This window comes from Plectropomus leopardus, chromosome 1, assembly GCF_026936395.1.
Source record: "Plectropomus leopardus strain MGB_pleo_1.0 chromosome 1, ASM2693639v1, whole genome shotgun sequence".
NCBI classification, from domain to species: domain Eukaryota; kingdom Metazoa; phylum Chordata; class Actinopteri; order Perciformes; family Serranidae; genus Plectropomus; species Plectropomus leopardus.
Genome location: NC_142176.1, coordinates 19,154,270 through 19,169,447, shown reverse-complemented (window position 1 = coordinate 19,169,447; position 15,178 = coordinate 19,154,270). Strand labels below are relative to the sequence as shown.

The following is a 15,178-nucleotide window of genomic DNA, read 5'->3' as shown; positions in this document are numbered from 1 at the left end:
GCGTTTGACCTGCAAGATATCCATAACTATACCTCTCCTCAGTCAGGAGGCCACAATTTTTCATTTATGCTGTTTCCTCTGGAGAAGTTGCACAGGTTTGAATGAGGATTTCTGCCCCTGTTGACCTAAAAGACCCCAAAACTAACCTGAGAAGGTAATAGGCAGTTTTAACTTCAGGAACTTTCCACAAGAAACAGTAATGTTTAATGAACTGAAGAACTTTACCTGCATGTACCAGGGTCTAGATTAAGTTCCTGTATATAAGTTTCAGATGTAAAATTAGTCCCGTCTCCAGTTGTGGAACAGTAACTAATTGGGGAGGCTGTAAGGCTAAATTTGCAGCTCCTTTAACCTGAGCACAGCAAAAAAAAAGTAAGCACTGGTCACCATTCACAGTAGTGTTATGTTGAGGGCTGGACATTTGTTCATTAGCATTAGAAATAAAGTTGTTGGCTTTCCCGCAAGTTCAGAAACAGAATAAATGAGCCAAGAGAGCAGGAAGCGGTCGAGAAAGAGGAGTGTAGATGAATGAATTAGGGAGGGAGCGTTCAGAGAACAAAGAAAATGAACAAGAAAAACAAAACTCGCTAATTGTTTCATGGCGGTTATGTTTTAAAGTAGAAAAAAACCCATAAAACACTCTGTTTTTAGCATCCTTTTTAATAATTTAATAAACTAAACTCAAACATCAAAGCAAAACACGATGAATGTGTTGTTTTTTCTTAGTGTGTAGAAACTGCATTTCTAACGGCACCATAGTTTTGTTATTGGTTCAATTTGCCTAATCTTCATTTGAGGTGGACATGCCAACAGGAATGTGCAAAGAGACTTTTAATTTCTGAGTTTTTTCCTTTGTTCTCATAATTCCTGCAACTATTTGATATTTTTAGTCACTTTTTTTGTGGTTGTGAGTCTAAAGAGCTGGTTTATAATTTACAGTTGTACGACTTTGAACTTAGGACAGTGTCCACAGAATCAGGTCCAGACATTATCCAGAGTTCCTCTTTCACACATACAGCACACAACAGGTCTGTGTCAAACATACTCTCACCTACTGGAAATACTTTGCCTGGTTTAGGAGAGGGGTGGCGCCAGTGTAGAGCATTTAGAGCATTTAGGAGGCAGGACATCATGCAGATTACACTGCAGGCATGCAGCTGGTTCATAATTTGATCATAAACAACGTCTCTTACCATTACTTAAATTTGTGTGACGATTTTGGCTTCCCGAATCTCGTCATTTCACCAGTTAGATTAGACGTCTCTATTCTTGTGTAAATCAGTGGTTCCAAATTTGTTGGTCGTGGTTCCATTCTGGATGGATCGCAAGTGACTCCTGAGAGACACTCTTTATTTTGAATTTCTGGCTCAGGGCTTTTATTTTGAAGAGCCGTTTTCTGCTTTTTAACTATTTTGTTGCTCTGTTTTGGGTATTTTTTGGCTTATTAACATGCTGTGCCTTTGCAGTGTTTTTTATGTCTCTGATCTTGAAGCAATAATATGCACTTTTTTTTTTCAACGCAATTTATCTACTGCGTTTTAAATAATTGCACTTTATTCTTGCAATATCTTTGATTTCAGTGTGTTCTAAGCTCCTGTGTTGTTTACATTTTGGGAAATAAAACTGAATATGTGGTAATTTATCTTACGTGTGGACCTGAAACTGAAATGACTAAGCACAAAATCTGGTCCCTGTGACTGAAACGGTTGGGAAACACTTTTGTAAATGACCCTTCTTCTACACCCTTAGATATTTGTTTTGTTCTGGTTTTGCGCGATAGAAACATGCCCACCATGAATTCTCTCGTCAGTTACCTGCTCTATGCACACACAGTTGGACATTACACAGGGTTTGTTTAATGTCTAATCCAGTTGATTTCAACATTTGTACATGTGACATGTATATGACAGCATGTTTGCAGTGCATGAATGAAAGAGGTGATAAACATTGATGTTAAGGAGTCAATACTTTTTGGGGACCAGAAAATACATTTATATTGTGGCTCCAGAGTACCTAAAAAAGGTTCCTTGGTTACTGAAAAAGTTCTCTCTTGCACTCTAACGTATTCTAGGCTCTCAGAGGTGATGTTGAGATGTCTTTGTTCGCACCCTGGGAGACAGCATCCGATCAGAGCTGCTGGTTTGCCGCCCCACTCTAAAAAAGCATTTTATATGACAGCATTTCCCTCTCTTCTTCCCAGGGGTGCCTGCATAATGTTACAGTCGTCTTGTTGTTGTTCAGGCTACATTGGTAACACTCTGCCAAAATATACAGGAGCAGCCCACGGGCTTTACATTGCTGATACTGCATGTTTAATCACATTTTTCATACAGTATCTGAATTCATTTCTGGTATTACTCTACATGTCAGCAGTGGAAGTAGATCCACAAACTCAAGCAAATAAGTGAAGCCTTGCTAGTTCAGCATATTTTTCTATTATTTCATCAAATAGTTACCATGAGGTATTTTTAGTTTTTTGTCTGGTCCAGATTGCTGCTAATATTTACATGGACATCAGTGCTGCTTGCTTCTGGAGCAGAACATTATAGTCATATATTAGGCATGAGTGGTCTTTTAGGGCAACTAAAGAATGTGGCCAGATTGGGCCGCAGGGCTCGTTGTTTTGCACAGCTGGCTGGATAATGGGACTGCTGGCATATGAACCTAATATTTCCCTTGTTGCCACTTGCTCCCTGCTGTTCACTAATGTTGTTGTGAAGACGATATTTCATCACAGGTTGAGAGGAATACTGTGGATGGTACCAGAGCAGCATAGAGGAACTTGACTCCTATTGTTCTTGATTAGCCTGATTGTTGTGTTTATCAGATTTACTCTGGCCAAAGTGCTTGTGGCCGACGTTACAGAAACTCAAAATTATAGACATTTCAGCAGTTCTCACACTTGTTAGTTCTAACTCTCTTAAAGATTGCTTTGTGACATGATGACATTATGCAGCACTGATGTTTTGGTGCACAGTTGCTTCCTTGACACTAGTCTTTGTTATCTCTCTCTCTTTTGTGAACACTAGCTTGCCTGTTTTTCTAAATAATAAATGACCTGTCTGTGTAGAAGTCTACTTTTAGACAGTAAGTGTTGTAATATGTGTGTTTGTCCAGGAGGATACATCTGGAATTAAATGAGTAGAGAAAGAGAGACCGAAACTTGCGGACTGTATGGATCCTGGGTTTGAATATTAGAGCAAGTTTTCGGTCAGATTAAGATTCAAGGTGCATTATTTCAGCAAATGAAAAAGGAAAGAGCAGTCAATTACAATGAACTCTAGTCTTTGCCAAAGATCTGTTTTGTCAACATAGTCAATATTTCAGCCATATTTAGCAGGTTCCCTCGACTGCGTTACGGTAAGTAAATAACAATATAGTTTTGTATCTTATGTAAGGGACCAGCTTATATTATTAAAGCTCTGTCCCTAAAACTTCAATATTCCTACCACACAACCCCACCCCATAATTTTAAATGCCTCAGTGTAGTGTAATTTGTTCCACCTCTATTTAGGACTGAGGGTTCGTGGTCCTTGTGCAGGATCATAGATGAGACTTAATGTGTATCAAATTGTGTCTGAAGCGGGCTAGTAATGGCTGCTGATGCCTGCAAGTTTTTATGTAACTATGCAAAAATATGTTAATGTAAAACCTGTTGGAATATGATGCATCTAGGCTGTGTAGGCCAACCATAATTTTGGTACAGATACCATGTATTAATTCTGTCATTCGAGTAAATACATTAACATGTTTTTCTAATATTTGATTTAAGCAAGAAAGTTAAACTTCTCACATTTTGAATTTTTTCCTTTTTCTTGTAGAAATATAGTCTAAGGCAAAGTTATCAAATTAGTGATTTAGATAAGTAAAATATCTTCAAGAAGAATAGTTTGACAAAACCATAAATCTGACTTAACAGTCGGTGCCAACTGTTGGTCAATATTTGGTCCTGCAGACACTTTTCAGTCCATATCAAAACTATGTTGATTTTTCATAGCTAACCATAATAGTTAGACACAATGCCATCAATATAATCATAAATATGTCATAAGTCATAAGTCTTAAGTCTACAGCCTGAAGTCCATTAGGAAGTTTTTGTGATCGGTTACTGTTGACTTCAACAATTAGAATCACATTTTTTGTTGCCAAAGATTAAACCCCAAATCCCTAAAGGGATACTTCATCAAATGATCTTTTGTATGTCACATACTCACCCTGTGCTATGTTGAATTCAGGGCATGCTTCCACAGTGAACCAAGAATCCAAAAACCGGGAAAATTTTTGATGAACTGAAGTCATAGGGGTCTGTGTTTAACAATAGCAAAACTACATCAAAAAATTCATTTACAGACTCACACAACTGGTGCAGTATAATCTAAGTTTCCAGTGGTATACTCAGAACTTCCCAAACATTTGCATTTTTTTCTAAAACCGTGAACACTTCTGCATAACCAGCACAGGTTTGTTACCATTATTGGACGCAGACGCCTATGATTTCAATTTACCTGTTTCTGAAATCTTTGTTCACTGTGGAGGCATGCAAGAAAAATAAAGTTTTCTTCCCAAATTTAATGCACACAGGGTAAGTAATTGACATACAAATGATAATATGGGGGTGAAATATTCTTTAATTACTTTAATCTGTAGGATCAAGACTGAATGAAAAGAAATTCTGGAGCAGAGAAAAGGCATCAGGAAAAGTGACGGTGCAGGATCTTTAAGTCTTTTGGCTCACTTGGCTGGTTTCAGTCCGTCTTCACCACAGTGAGGATGTCTACTAGCATCATTTCACATCTACCCAATCTGTGTGTGGTTCTCCCTCTCACTTACTCACTCTCTGTCATGCACAGTTGCATTCCCTGTAAAAAGTCTTGTCAGGATGAAACCATGGCAACAGTTAGCTGTCACCTTTTAGTGCTTTCCCCTGCTTGGAACGGGTCCATTGAACAAGAAGCCGTCCATTATCTCCTTGATTTGTCCCTCACGTACAAATGAAAAGCTGCAGAGCAAAAAAGACGTTTAATCTCTGACATTGAAGCCGGCGCAGTCGACCGCACGCGAACCCGACCACACACGCAGTAATGTGCAGCCCTGTTTGTATATTTGCTCCAGATCAACCAGAACAAGAACACATGTAGTATATGCAAGCACAGGAACACACATAGACCACGCAGTGCTGAACTGAGCAAAATAAAAGTATGCCAGGTAAATTGTGGCAAGGTACAGGTTATTTATGCATATCTTTTTGGCATGATGTTCACTCTGTTTGATGTAATATTTATGCAGCTTCATCCCCCACCACTCACTCTTTCCTGCTGTCTATCCCCTCCCTGCTCAGCTCCTCCTCAGTAGATGCTGCTGAAAGCCTCAGATGTCTGTCTTGCGAAAGAGCTGATCATGGAGGAGGAAACTTAACAAAACGAAAACCCAAAAAAAGACTCTTCCCTTTGGGCTGTTTTCTCCGCTCTTTTTTTCTAATACTGTCTTAGCAGTTACAGCTCTGCACAGTAGCTCGGGCAAACATCCAGTCTCGCACACTGAAATGTAATGAGGGTCAAGATAATTTCCTCTGGGCGATGGCAGATGGAGAGAGGGGCAGTCACTCAGCTTGAACCTTATAGAGAAGAGTTGATTTTGAAAGATTATTAAATGCTAAGAGTACTCCAAAAGATTACCAGTGTAAGTTCCGGCCCCCGCCAAGACCAGAATCACTGATGAACTAATCAAACACATTAGTTGTGTAAAACTGCCTCCATGTTGATCTAAGCGGTTTAATTCCAAACACAGTGACTCGACCTTGTCATGTTTTAATTAATTTATTTATTTTTATGCAGCCCAGAGAACAAAACCCAAGCGCGCAGTTTAAATCCTCGCTCTGGGCTTTATCCCCTCCCCTGTCTATGAGCGTTGATTGTTTTCCAGCATGTCTTTCCTGGTAATATTGTTTAGACTGTGATGTGAACATTGAAGGCGGTATGAGCAGTGCCCATACACACAACCTTAATAAAGACTGTTTCTTGTCTTTGCTAGCTGTAGTTATTTTAGAATTAGAGGCCTTACCATCTGTCTTAATTTTGAAAAATGTTCTGACCACAAATTTGACACTTTTATCGTGAAAAGAGCAGTGTGTAGAATTCATAGGATTTATTGGCATCTAACTTGAAGATTGCATATTGCAAGCAGCTCAAATTTCTCTGTGTGCTATGCGTGAACACCTGGTTAGGATTGCTTTAGTGGTCATTGTTCAGTTTTTACAGTGAGCTGAATTATCCGCAGAGGACTCTTCTTTTCCAAAACAAAGAGACTAGGTGACTGAGACAGGTAAAAACACTGAATAAAACCTTTTCTTGTGACAAATCAGTGTTTTTCTGACGTTGCTTGTTGTGGAGGGGCTGCTAAATACAGTTTCTGCTGCTAAAACACAAAATTGCAACTTATCCTTTCCAGAGCCAGTGTTTAGCTACTGTAGAAATATGGCAGACTCTGTGGATGAGAACCTGTTCCCTCGGTAGATATAAATGGCTCATTCTAAGGTAACAAAACCACAACAATTCATATTTGTAAGCGATTATACACTCAAGAAGATATGCTCATCATTATTATATTCCATTTCTGCCAATTTATCCCTCTAAGTCCTACACACTGGAACTTTAAAACTGATGATAATAACTAAACAATATGAAGAAAAAACCCTCTTCTAACAGCTTTATATAGATGCCAAGATTGCAGGAACAGTGTCAGTGTCAGTTCATATCTGCATGCTTTTGATTTGCTGTGTTTAAAAGAGAAAAAGCAATTATTACCCTCTGTAATTGCTGTTTTAAATTTGTATCTGATAACCAACACGGCTGTGTGAACGCTATCTCCACAAACACACACACACACACACACACACACACACGTATGCAGTCACGCACACTTCCTCTCTCTCTCTCTCTCTCTTGTTTCTGAGAGCAGCGATAGCACACCTGCTGTTTGGTTTGGGGCTTTACTGTCTTACCTTCTTTTATTTACCTTCTTTATTTCCTCCTCCTCTTCCTCCTGTTTTTTGTGCTCCCGTTTCCGCTGACCTTGTCCCGTCCCAACGCCTGCCTGCCTGCCTGCCAGAGGGTACAGAAGGCTGCCAAAATCAAGAAAAAGGCGGTGTGTAATAATCAGAGCAAAAGGAAGACCCTTCGGCCACTTTCCCTCCACTCTTACCTTTTCTTTTTCATTTCATTTGTGCCTGTCTGTGTCCGTGTACCGTGCCCCATCTGTGTCTTTGTCACTTTTGTTGTGCTCATTAATTTAGTCAGATAAATCTGTGTTAGAATTTTCCAGAACTAAGACCAACATGTTTTGATTTATGTGAACAACTGCGTATTTTGGCAGTGAGAGTCCTTCATGAGCCTAAAGGTGTGTTTTAAGGCACAAGACTGAGAACTGCTGAGAGCCAAATTTAGTAACAGCACGTTTATATGCAACCACTGTGACAAAAGGTAGCAGAAGAGATGTCAGCAGGACACTATCGGAGAATCTCCGGACTGTATTAGCTTTTCTCTTAATAGAGCATTTTAGCACTGTGTATTAACCTGTGCAATACTCCAGGGCTGCACAATAAATCAATGTGTGTGATATTTTTAAAATTTCAATATAGTAAAGTACAATATCCAAATCACAGGAGCTGCAATTTGTTGAAAAAAGTATGTCACAACACAACATTATAAATGTATTGCTACAGAGATGCGCCGGCCTGCAAAGCATATTGCAGATGTAAGAAAACATGCTTGTTCAGCAATTGATGCAAAAATTACCATTCCCAATACAATTGCAGGTCATATTACAATCACAGTACCTATGCAAATAAATGTGGTAGTTTTTTGCATATTATGCAGAGCTACAATACCTTTTGGAAAAGAGTTCTTAGTGCGCCATAAATATGTGTAATTGTTTAATGAAATCAGAAATTTATGTTCAAGAGTGTAATGACCGTTGAGGTGAAATGAAGTCAAGAAAACAAAAATCTTGTACATAGACATAATTTCTGCATTATTTTATCCTTTACCTCCATACCATCAAAATTACAAATAATCATTGCTGTTTTTTCTTTCTTCAGAACAATGCAGACATGATCTCAGTATTTAACATGCTAAGAAAAATGTTACCCAGAAACACCAAAAGAATCAGCTTTAATTAGTGCATGCAGATACTTTTCCCACATTTTGTTCTTACATTGTAGCCCTCAAGAAAGTTAAATTATGTATTTGGGAGATTGTAATTCAGGGTAGGCTTAATTTTTGTGTGTTTAACACAGCGAAAACAGAAAATGACTCTTGCTATAAGTCACACTCTGTTCAACCTATGATACAGCAGAGAAGAGGATTCGCTGTAAATAACATGACTGCAAACATTTTAGGTTTAGTGATATGAAAAACTTAGCAGATCTGAACAGTTCAACACTGTTTAAAGAGTGGAATGTCTCACATTTCAGTTCCCATCTTGTTTGGTTTTGTATGTTGTTTTTTAAATTATTTTGTAAAGTTAATGGTTTAGCTGTAATCAGACCTTTTGGTGGTAAACATCAAGTTTAAACTTTCAGCCCAGTTTGACAGAGTTGCTTCTTTCTAGACTTCTCATTCTGCGCTGCATCAATAATACGGGCGGAGGTGCATCATAAAAGAGTCTTTTTCTCATTTATTCTGTAACAATAGCCTTTGTAGACTGTTATGCATTCAATCCACTAGACATTTTAGATTTAAAATCAGGAGTATGGCTGCAGTCATAAATGCTTACCCAATGAAAACAGAACAGGGAAAGAAGTTACATCCATAAATGGAATTATATCTTTTAATCTTTAATCTTTGCTTGTGCACTTGGTAAGGATAAAAATGAAAGCACTAATGAGTGGTACAAGCGATAGTCTCCTTTCATGAAATATTTAATCATAGCTATATGTTTTTATAAGTATTTTTTTTCCTTATTGCACAAGGCAGTTTTAATTAAGTGAAATCAAGTATAATTTTATTAGTCTGCAGAGCACCATGATTAGATGCAAATGTGCACAGGCTTGTTCTGTGTTGAAGCTGCATTGCTCTCACTGGCAAAACAGCCAGCTGGTAAGGGTTTAGTGTTAAGCTGTTTCTAGTTTCCGTGCCAGCTTGCCGTCCTCTTGCCAGGACAGTTGATGTAAACTAACACCACTGCCAAAAGCTTTCTTTTTCTGCCTTTTCCACCTCACCTTTAGACTCAAACAACCTGCCCGTCTAACAAGCATTCTCCGAGCTGGATCCTTAACTGTACATGCATGCATTCTGGACATTGAAACTTGTACTTTCCCGACCTTTAACACAGACACTATTCAGGCAGTTGTGAAGAGAACTGTTAGGAGTCAAGTTTGGTACAAAGATCTTGAACAATCAAAGTCGAATTAGACAGTCTGACCATCTTTTCTGTTTTTTTGTTGTTTTTTTTATTTATTTATTTTCTGCTGCAGAGTGCAGACGGAGATGCTCAAACCCTCACTGAGGTCGACCTGTTCATCTCCACCCAGAGGATCAAAGTCCTCAACGCAGACTCACAGGTGAGTAACCAGCATACATAAACCACGTTTCTGTCAAAAGTGTCCTTTATCACCCGTGGCAGTAAGATCCGTTTGCTCGGCCACACACTGAGCGATACAAGGCTGCACACATCAGGGGAGAGATGTCGTGTCATAGCTGTCATAACTGCAGCTTAACTGTTGACAGAAATTGCTTCTTATGAAACCCCACAAATGATTGCTATTTGTTTAATCTCATGATGTCACAATTCTTTGACTGAGGATAAGAATAGACTCTGCAAAGCCAAAAAATGCTGCATGAACATCTGTGCATGGAGGGTGACTTAGAGAGCGTGTACTGTGCAAGCTGTTTGACCGCAGCACTGTATGCCCTCCTCGTTTCTAGTGTCAGAGTGTTTTTCATAGTTTTTTTTTTAAATATTCTTTTGGCTTTTTGCCTTTGTTAGATAGGACAGATTAAACGTGAAAGTGGGAGAGAAGGGGGAGTCATGCGGCAAATGGCCACAGGTTAGAGTTGGCCCTGGACAAAGCCTTCTTACATGGGGTGCCTCCTCTCCCAAGTGAGTTACTGGGGCCCCATTTCTTCTTAGTTTTACAATATTATGAATATGCAAGTCATGATCATGCCACGATTCAATTAGTTATTCGTTAAAAGGCTGTCGGAGTTACAATACGAACTAGGTTTCCTAACTTGTACAGACATACAAAAAAGTTAAATTTCAGACTGAAGTTTGACTTTCTGAAGGTCTTTATGAATAAAAAAATCACATTTATCTGTCAGATTTTCTCTGACAGATTTCCCCTCCACCCTTGCAGAAGCTTTGTCAAAAGTTTTCTTGGCTTTTAGCTTTACGACAAGATGCTGTGAGAAGCAGAAGTGCAAGTCTTCACAGGAGGAGGCGTCTTTGATGGAAGTGGAAATGCTTCTGAGAGCTTTTCTGTTCTTGGGATCATGAGTAGAGCTTTACACTCACTGTTAAATGTATATGTGATAGATGATTCATTTGTGGTATTTCAGTCTGAGCTGCTGTCTGGCCGTCTGAGTGTGTGTGTGTGTGTGCGTGTGTGTGTGTGTGTGTGTGTGTGTGTGTGTGTGTGTGGGTGTGTGTGTGTGTGCGTGTGTGTGTGTGTGTGTGTGTGTGTGTGTGTGTGTGTGGGCAGCCGCCTGGCAGAAGCTAACGTGCTGCAATGCAGTTTATATCGTCCTCCCTTCTCCATCTGGTTGCCACTGATCCTGGCACTCTTGAGAGAGAGATTCGAGGTAAAAAAGACTCCGTTCTGCAATTAAAAGGCTCGATGCAGCTTCCCTGAGGTGTCTGACATTGATTCATAGTAAGAACAACTTCAAAGGTGGGCTGGAACAACAACAATAATTAGGCTACTGTAATAAAAACCACCAGAAACACTTAATGAAATGAAGTTAACTAAACTGAAATTAAATTTAGCTTATTATCCTAAAACATGAACAAATTAAAGTTCCCCTCAGCAATCCTTCAGATTCACCTTCAAAGTGTAAATTGTCTGTAAACAGCAGGCCCGGGTTTTTCATGTGTTTATTCAGTTTAGGGTTACAGTAGCAGTGCACATTAACCCTTCGAAACCTGGATCGATATCAGTTTTCTTGGGCTGCATTCAGACACCTTTCACGAGCATTTAAATCTTTGAATCGAGCAAAGTAGTTTGATTTCATTTGAAAACATGGGGGAAAAGGCAAGGAGCAACATGGCAAGAAATCAGGAAAAGGTGACAAGAAAATAAACTGAAAATTAAAACAAAAAAAGAAAAGGAAATTATGGGTAAAAAAGCATATAAAAATGTCCAACAAACTTTTTTGTCTTAATTAATAATCACTATAAATATATATTTAAAAACATGTTAAAGGGGGAAAAAGATTTTCTTGTTAGTTTTTTGTTTTTTAACTTTTGTGGCTAATTTTCAGATAATTTTCTTTAAGTTTTTAAATATTTTCTTACTAATTTTGGCATCTTCTTTCCATGGTTTAAAAGATACTTTTCAATTTTCTCAGGGGTCAAAGGATTAATAAACATTTCTGTAAATATGCTGTCGTAAGTATGCTCAAGCCAACTTGGCAATATTTTGACTGTAGTCCCTGGGCAAGTGTGATTACAACTGAAAAAGACAAAAAACACACAAATACTGAACAGCAATGCTGTACATATAACAGAGCGCATTTCATTTCATAATTGTGTTCAGAGACAGTGCTTAATAAAATCCACATTATCCAACACTAGATAATTATTTGGCTGAATGAACAAACATGATTACATGATTCAAATCACTTTGTTTTCATCAGCACAAACACTCTGATATCTAAACCCAGACAGAGTTTTTTTTTGTGCACCTGTTCATTACATTTCGGATGAACATGCACTCAATATCTAATTCATCGGGGTGTTATTGGGCTGTAATCGGATCATACAGTAGTTTTAAATTCAATCAAAAGAAGGTCTGTATGTTTTCTATCATCACTACTTTCATCTCACGCTCTGCCCTAAATGGATCATAAAGCTTTGACAAAGAAACGGAACAAATCTGCTTCACACCACGCTTTCATTTTTAAACATTACCGATCAAAGGAAACCAACTGTTGGCAGAAACAGGATAATTACCATTTCCAGTTAGAAACATTTCTCAAAGCTGTGGTAGTATCAGTCATTGGAAAGTCATTGGAAGATAGAAAAGGCTGAATAGAAACCAGAGGATCCACAGTAATGACAATTGTTTGGTAGATGATTATCATATTATTTTTTAATGTAAAAATGTAATGAATTGTAGAGAAAGGTTTTGCCAAATTATTATTTTAAACGCCTATCTATATTTAAACAAATAACAAATTTTATTATTGCAATCAGATAACCCAAAAGATATCAGTAAACTGGGTGCCTCCCTGAAGTATGCCCTTCCTTTGTTAAAGTAGTATTTGCTGTACTTTAGCGTGTACTTTAGCCTTGCTATCAGCCATTGTTTTGTTACTATTGTACGTTATGTCTGTGTCTACACCATGTGATCATGGTCTGAAGTCACATAAATACATCAAATCAAAAGAAAAGAGAAACAAAAAGAGAAACATGGCCTTGATGAAGTGTGGTTTCACATAACTTTGTCATTTTAAATTTGTAATTGTGATGTATTTTGTTTATTTATTGGCTCCAGTGTTGTATCTCCAGCCATATTTAAAGTACATTTATTGTTTTAATGCCTGTAATGTAGTTCATGCTCCAGCTGTAGTTTACTTTTTTGTAGTTTCAGTGGTTTATTTTACTGAGTTGCTCCAGCATGAAAATGATGAACCACATTTTCACAATTAAAAAAAATCAACTACTTAGTGGAATTTATATTGCATTGCTGCTGCAGTGAAGTCGATATTTATGGTTGGAAACCCTGTTGTCTCCATTAACTCTTGAAATCAATGCATAATGCATAAAGACCTGCATTGATGACATCATCAGCTTTTTGTGAGTTGGCACTGAAGACACTAAATTACTAAATGTCTCCTTTGCTTTTAAACATTGAGTCCAAGTGGGTTTCATTTGATTTCAGGGCTCACAGCTTTAAATGAAAAATGTCTTCATATATAACTTTTATCAAAAGAGCTCTATGTGACATTCAGAGCATATCTAAGATTCAGATTCTGAGTTGGGTTTGTCTGCACACAGCTCATAGTGCCAGCAGTGCGATCGGTGCTAGCAGCTGCAACAGAGCGAACAGTGTTAACTCTGGGCTTCCGGGACGATGCCGTCTGGCTGCTGATAATCAGGACAAAATTATCAGCACAAGCCGCTGTATGAATGCAGTGCAAGGCCATTAGCTAGCTGGTGGAATACACACACGGGGACTCACATGCACGTGCGGCCCTACAAGTTACCACAACGACAAACAGAGAAGCTGAGATTACGACACACACAGAGAAGGTGTGAACCAATTCTGTGTTTGGGACCCTCCACTGTACTATACTCCACTGTATCTTTACATAGTGAATAGTAGCTGCGATATTAATGCTTTGAGAGTTGTATAGAACTCTTTAAATGTCAAATATGAATTAATATACAGTGGATGCTTCAAGCAGCACAAGAAAACTGATATCGAATCAGGTTTCCAAGGGTTAATAAGAATCTACATTTTATGCCCTTAATGTCAATTTGTCCCCGTGGTGTAGAAATTGTATGGAATATCGATATTTTTTAGGTATTGATGTAAAAAATTCCAGGACGTTACAGGAGTTAAAAGCTCTGCTTAACTGTAGAGAATCATCAAAACAACAGGATGGACAATAAAATGTTGCCTTGACGTATGTGATTGTGGTCGATGTGTTTACAGGAAACCATGATGGACAACGCACTCCGCACTATATCCTACATTGCCGATATTGGGAACATTGTGGTCCTGATGGCGAGACGCCGGATGCCGCGCACAGCCTCCCAGGACTGTATCGAAACTACGCCCGGGGCACCCGAGGCAAAGAAGCAGTACAAGATGATATGCCACGTCTTTGAGTCAGAAGATGTAAGTGCTTCGTGCGTTTTCACATTCACAGTTCTGCTGTTCATGTGTTTACGGGAGAAGCTGACAGCTTTAAACCCCTCTGGCTGTGAGCAGGTGAAAGGTCGTACAGATGACAGTCAATAAAGGAAGTCGCACTGTTATTGTTCTGTCATTATGAAAGAGGGAAGATGAATCCTCCAACATCTAAAGATAGGACAGAGATGACACTTGTTTTGCTTTGTAAGTGTTATTTGATCATTGGATATCATTGTCCTGGTTATCTCCTGTATCGTTTGTTGTTATTGTTTTCCTCAATTTGTCTTGAATACTTAATGTTTTCATGTTTGCGCCACACGGTCACAAATGTTTTCAATAATATAATATATAGAAATTCTAGCCTGACCTTTAATAACATGAAAGGATGTAAACTGGCTGTTTGTTTTTTTAAACTTGCTGAGCCGCTGCTTGTCTTGTTGAAGCAGATTCAGCAAGACTTGGCAACATGAACAATGTTACACAGAGGAGCCAGCAAACTGAGTGTCTGTGCCAGTCAGTATAAAGGCTGGACTCCAATCTGTCCCCTCTTCGTCTAATTTTTGCTGCCAGGTTTTAAAGGCCAGCCAGAGTTATAATAGAAGCATTCAGCTGCTCATCCATCAACTTATAAACTGTTTCTGTTATTGTAGCTCCGCTGGCTGCATCATGCAGTGTTTGTCTTTTTTTTTAACTTTTTTTTGTTGTTCTGCAAAAAAAAACTAATTCACAGTGTATTGATTTGGAGTGTTTGGGGCCATTAATGTCTGCAAATTCTGCAAGAGATTTATATGCAAGTATATAATTCAATTAAAGGGGAAAATAGGGAGAATACAGCTTGCAAACTCTGTCTTCTCTCTTGATCTTTCTTATCTCTCACAGCCAAGATATGGCTTCAGGTTTTCATTTCTTACCTGTACACCGTTCACAAAGTTCACTTTAAGAAAACTTTTATCTTCCTTGGTTACAAATTTCTTTGAGTCTGGATGGAGGGTTTTTCTATAGCAGCTGTTCCCAATTATTTTTGTACTCGATCCCCACCGCCCTGACAGATGAGCCAGTCATTTTGTTTATTTAAAGGCACTCATTGCAGGATTATTGGTT

General features: G+C 38.5%; 1 protein-coding gene across 6 annotated transcripts in view; it reads left to right on the top strand.

Moving 5' to 3' along the window:
* Positions 1-15,178, top strand: part of apba2b (amyloid beta precursor protein binding family A member 2b) — an 86,024-nt gene that overhangs the window by 60,667 nt on the left and 10,179 nt on the right. For 5 of the 6 annotated variants that reach the window (XM_088077131.1, XM_088077112.1, XM_088077121.1 and 2 more), the window contains 3 exons: positions 7,108-7,143; positions 9,473-9,559; positions 13,877-14,062. In XM_088077131.1, the coding sequence (XP_087933257.1) occupies positions 7,108-7,143; positions 9,473-9,559; positions 13,877-14,062 (309 nt within the window). The remainder of the gene's footprint in view (positions 1-7,107; positions 7,144-9,472; positions 9,560-13,876; positions 14,063-15,178) is intronic. The other variant, XM_088077140.1, reaches the window with a different exon arrangement.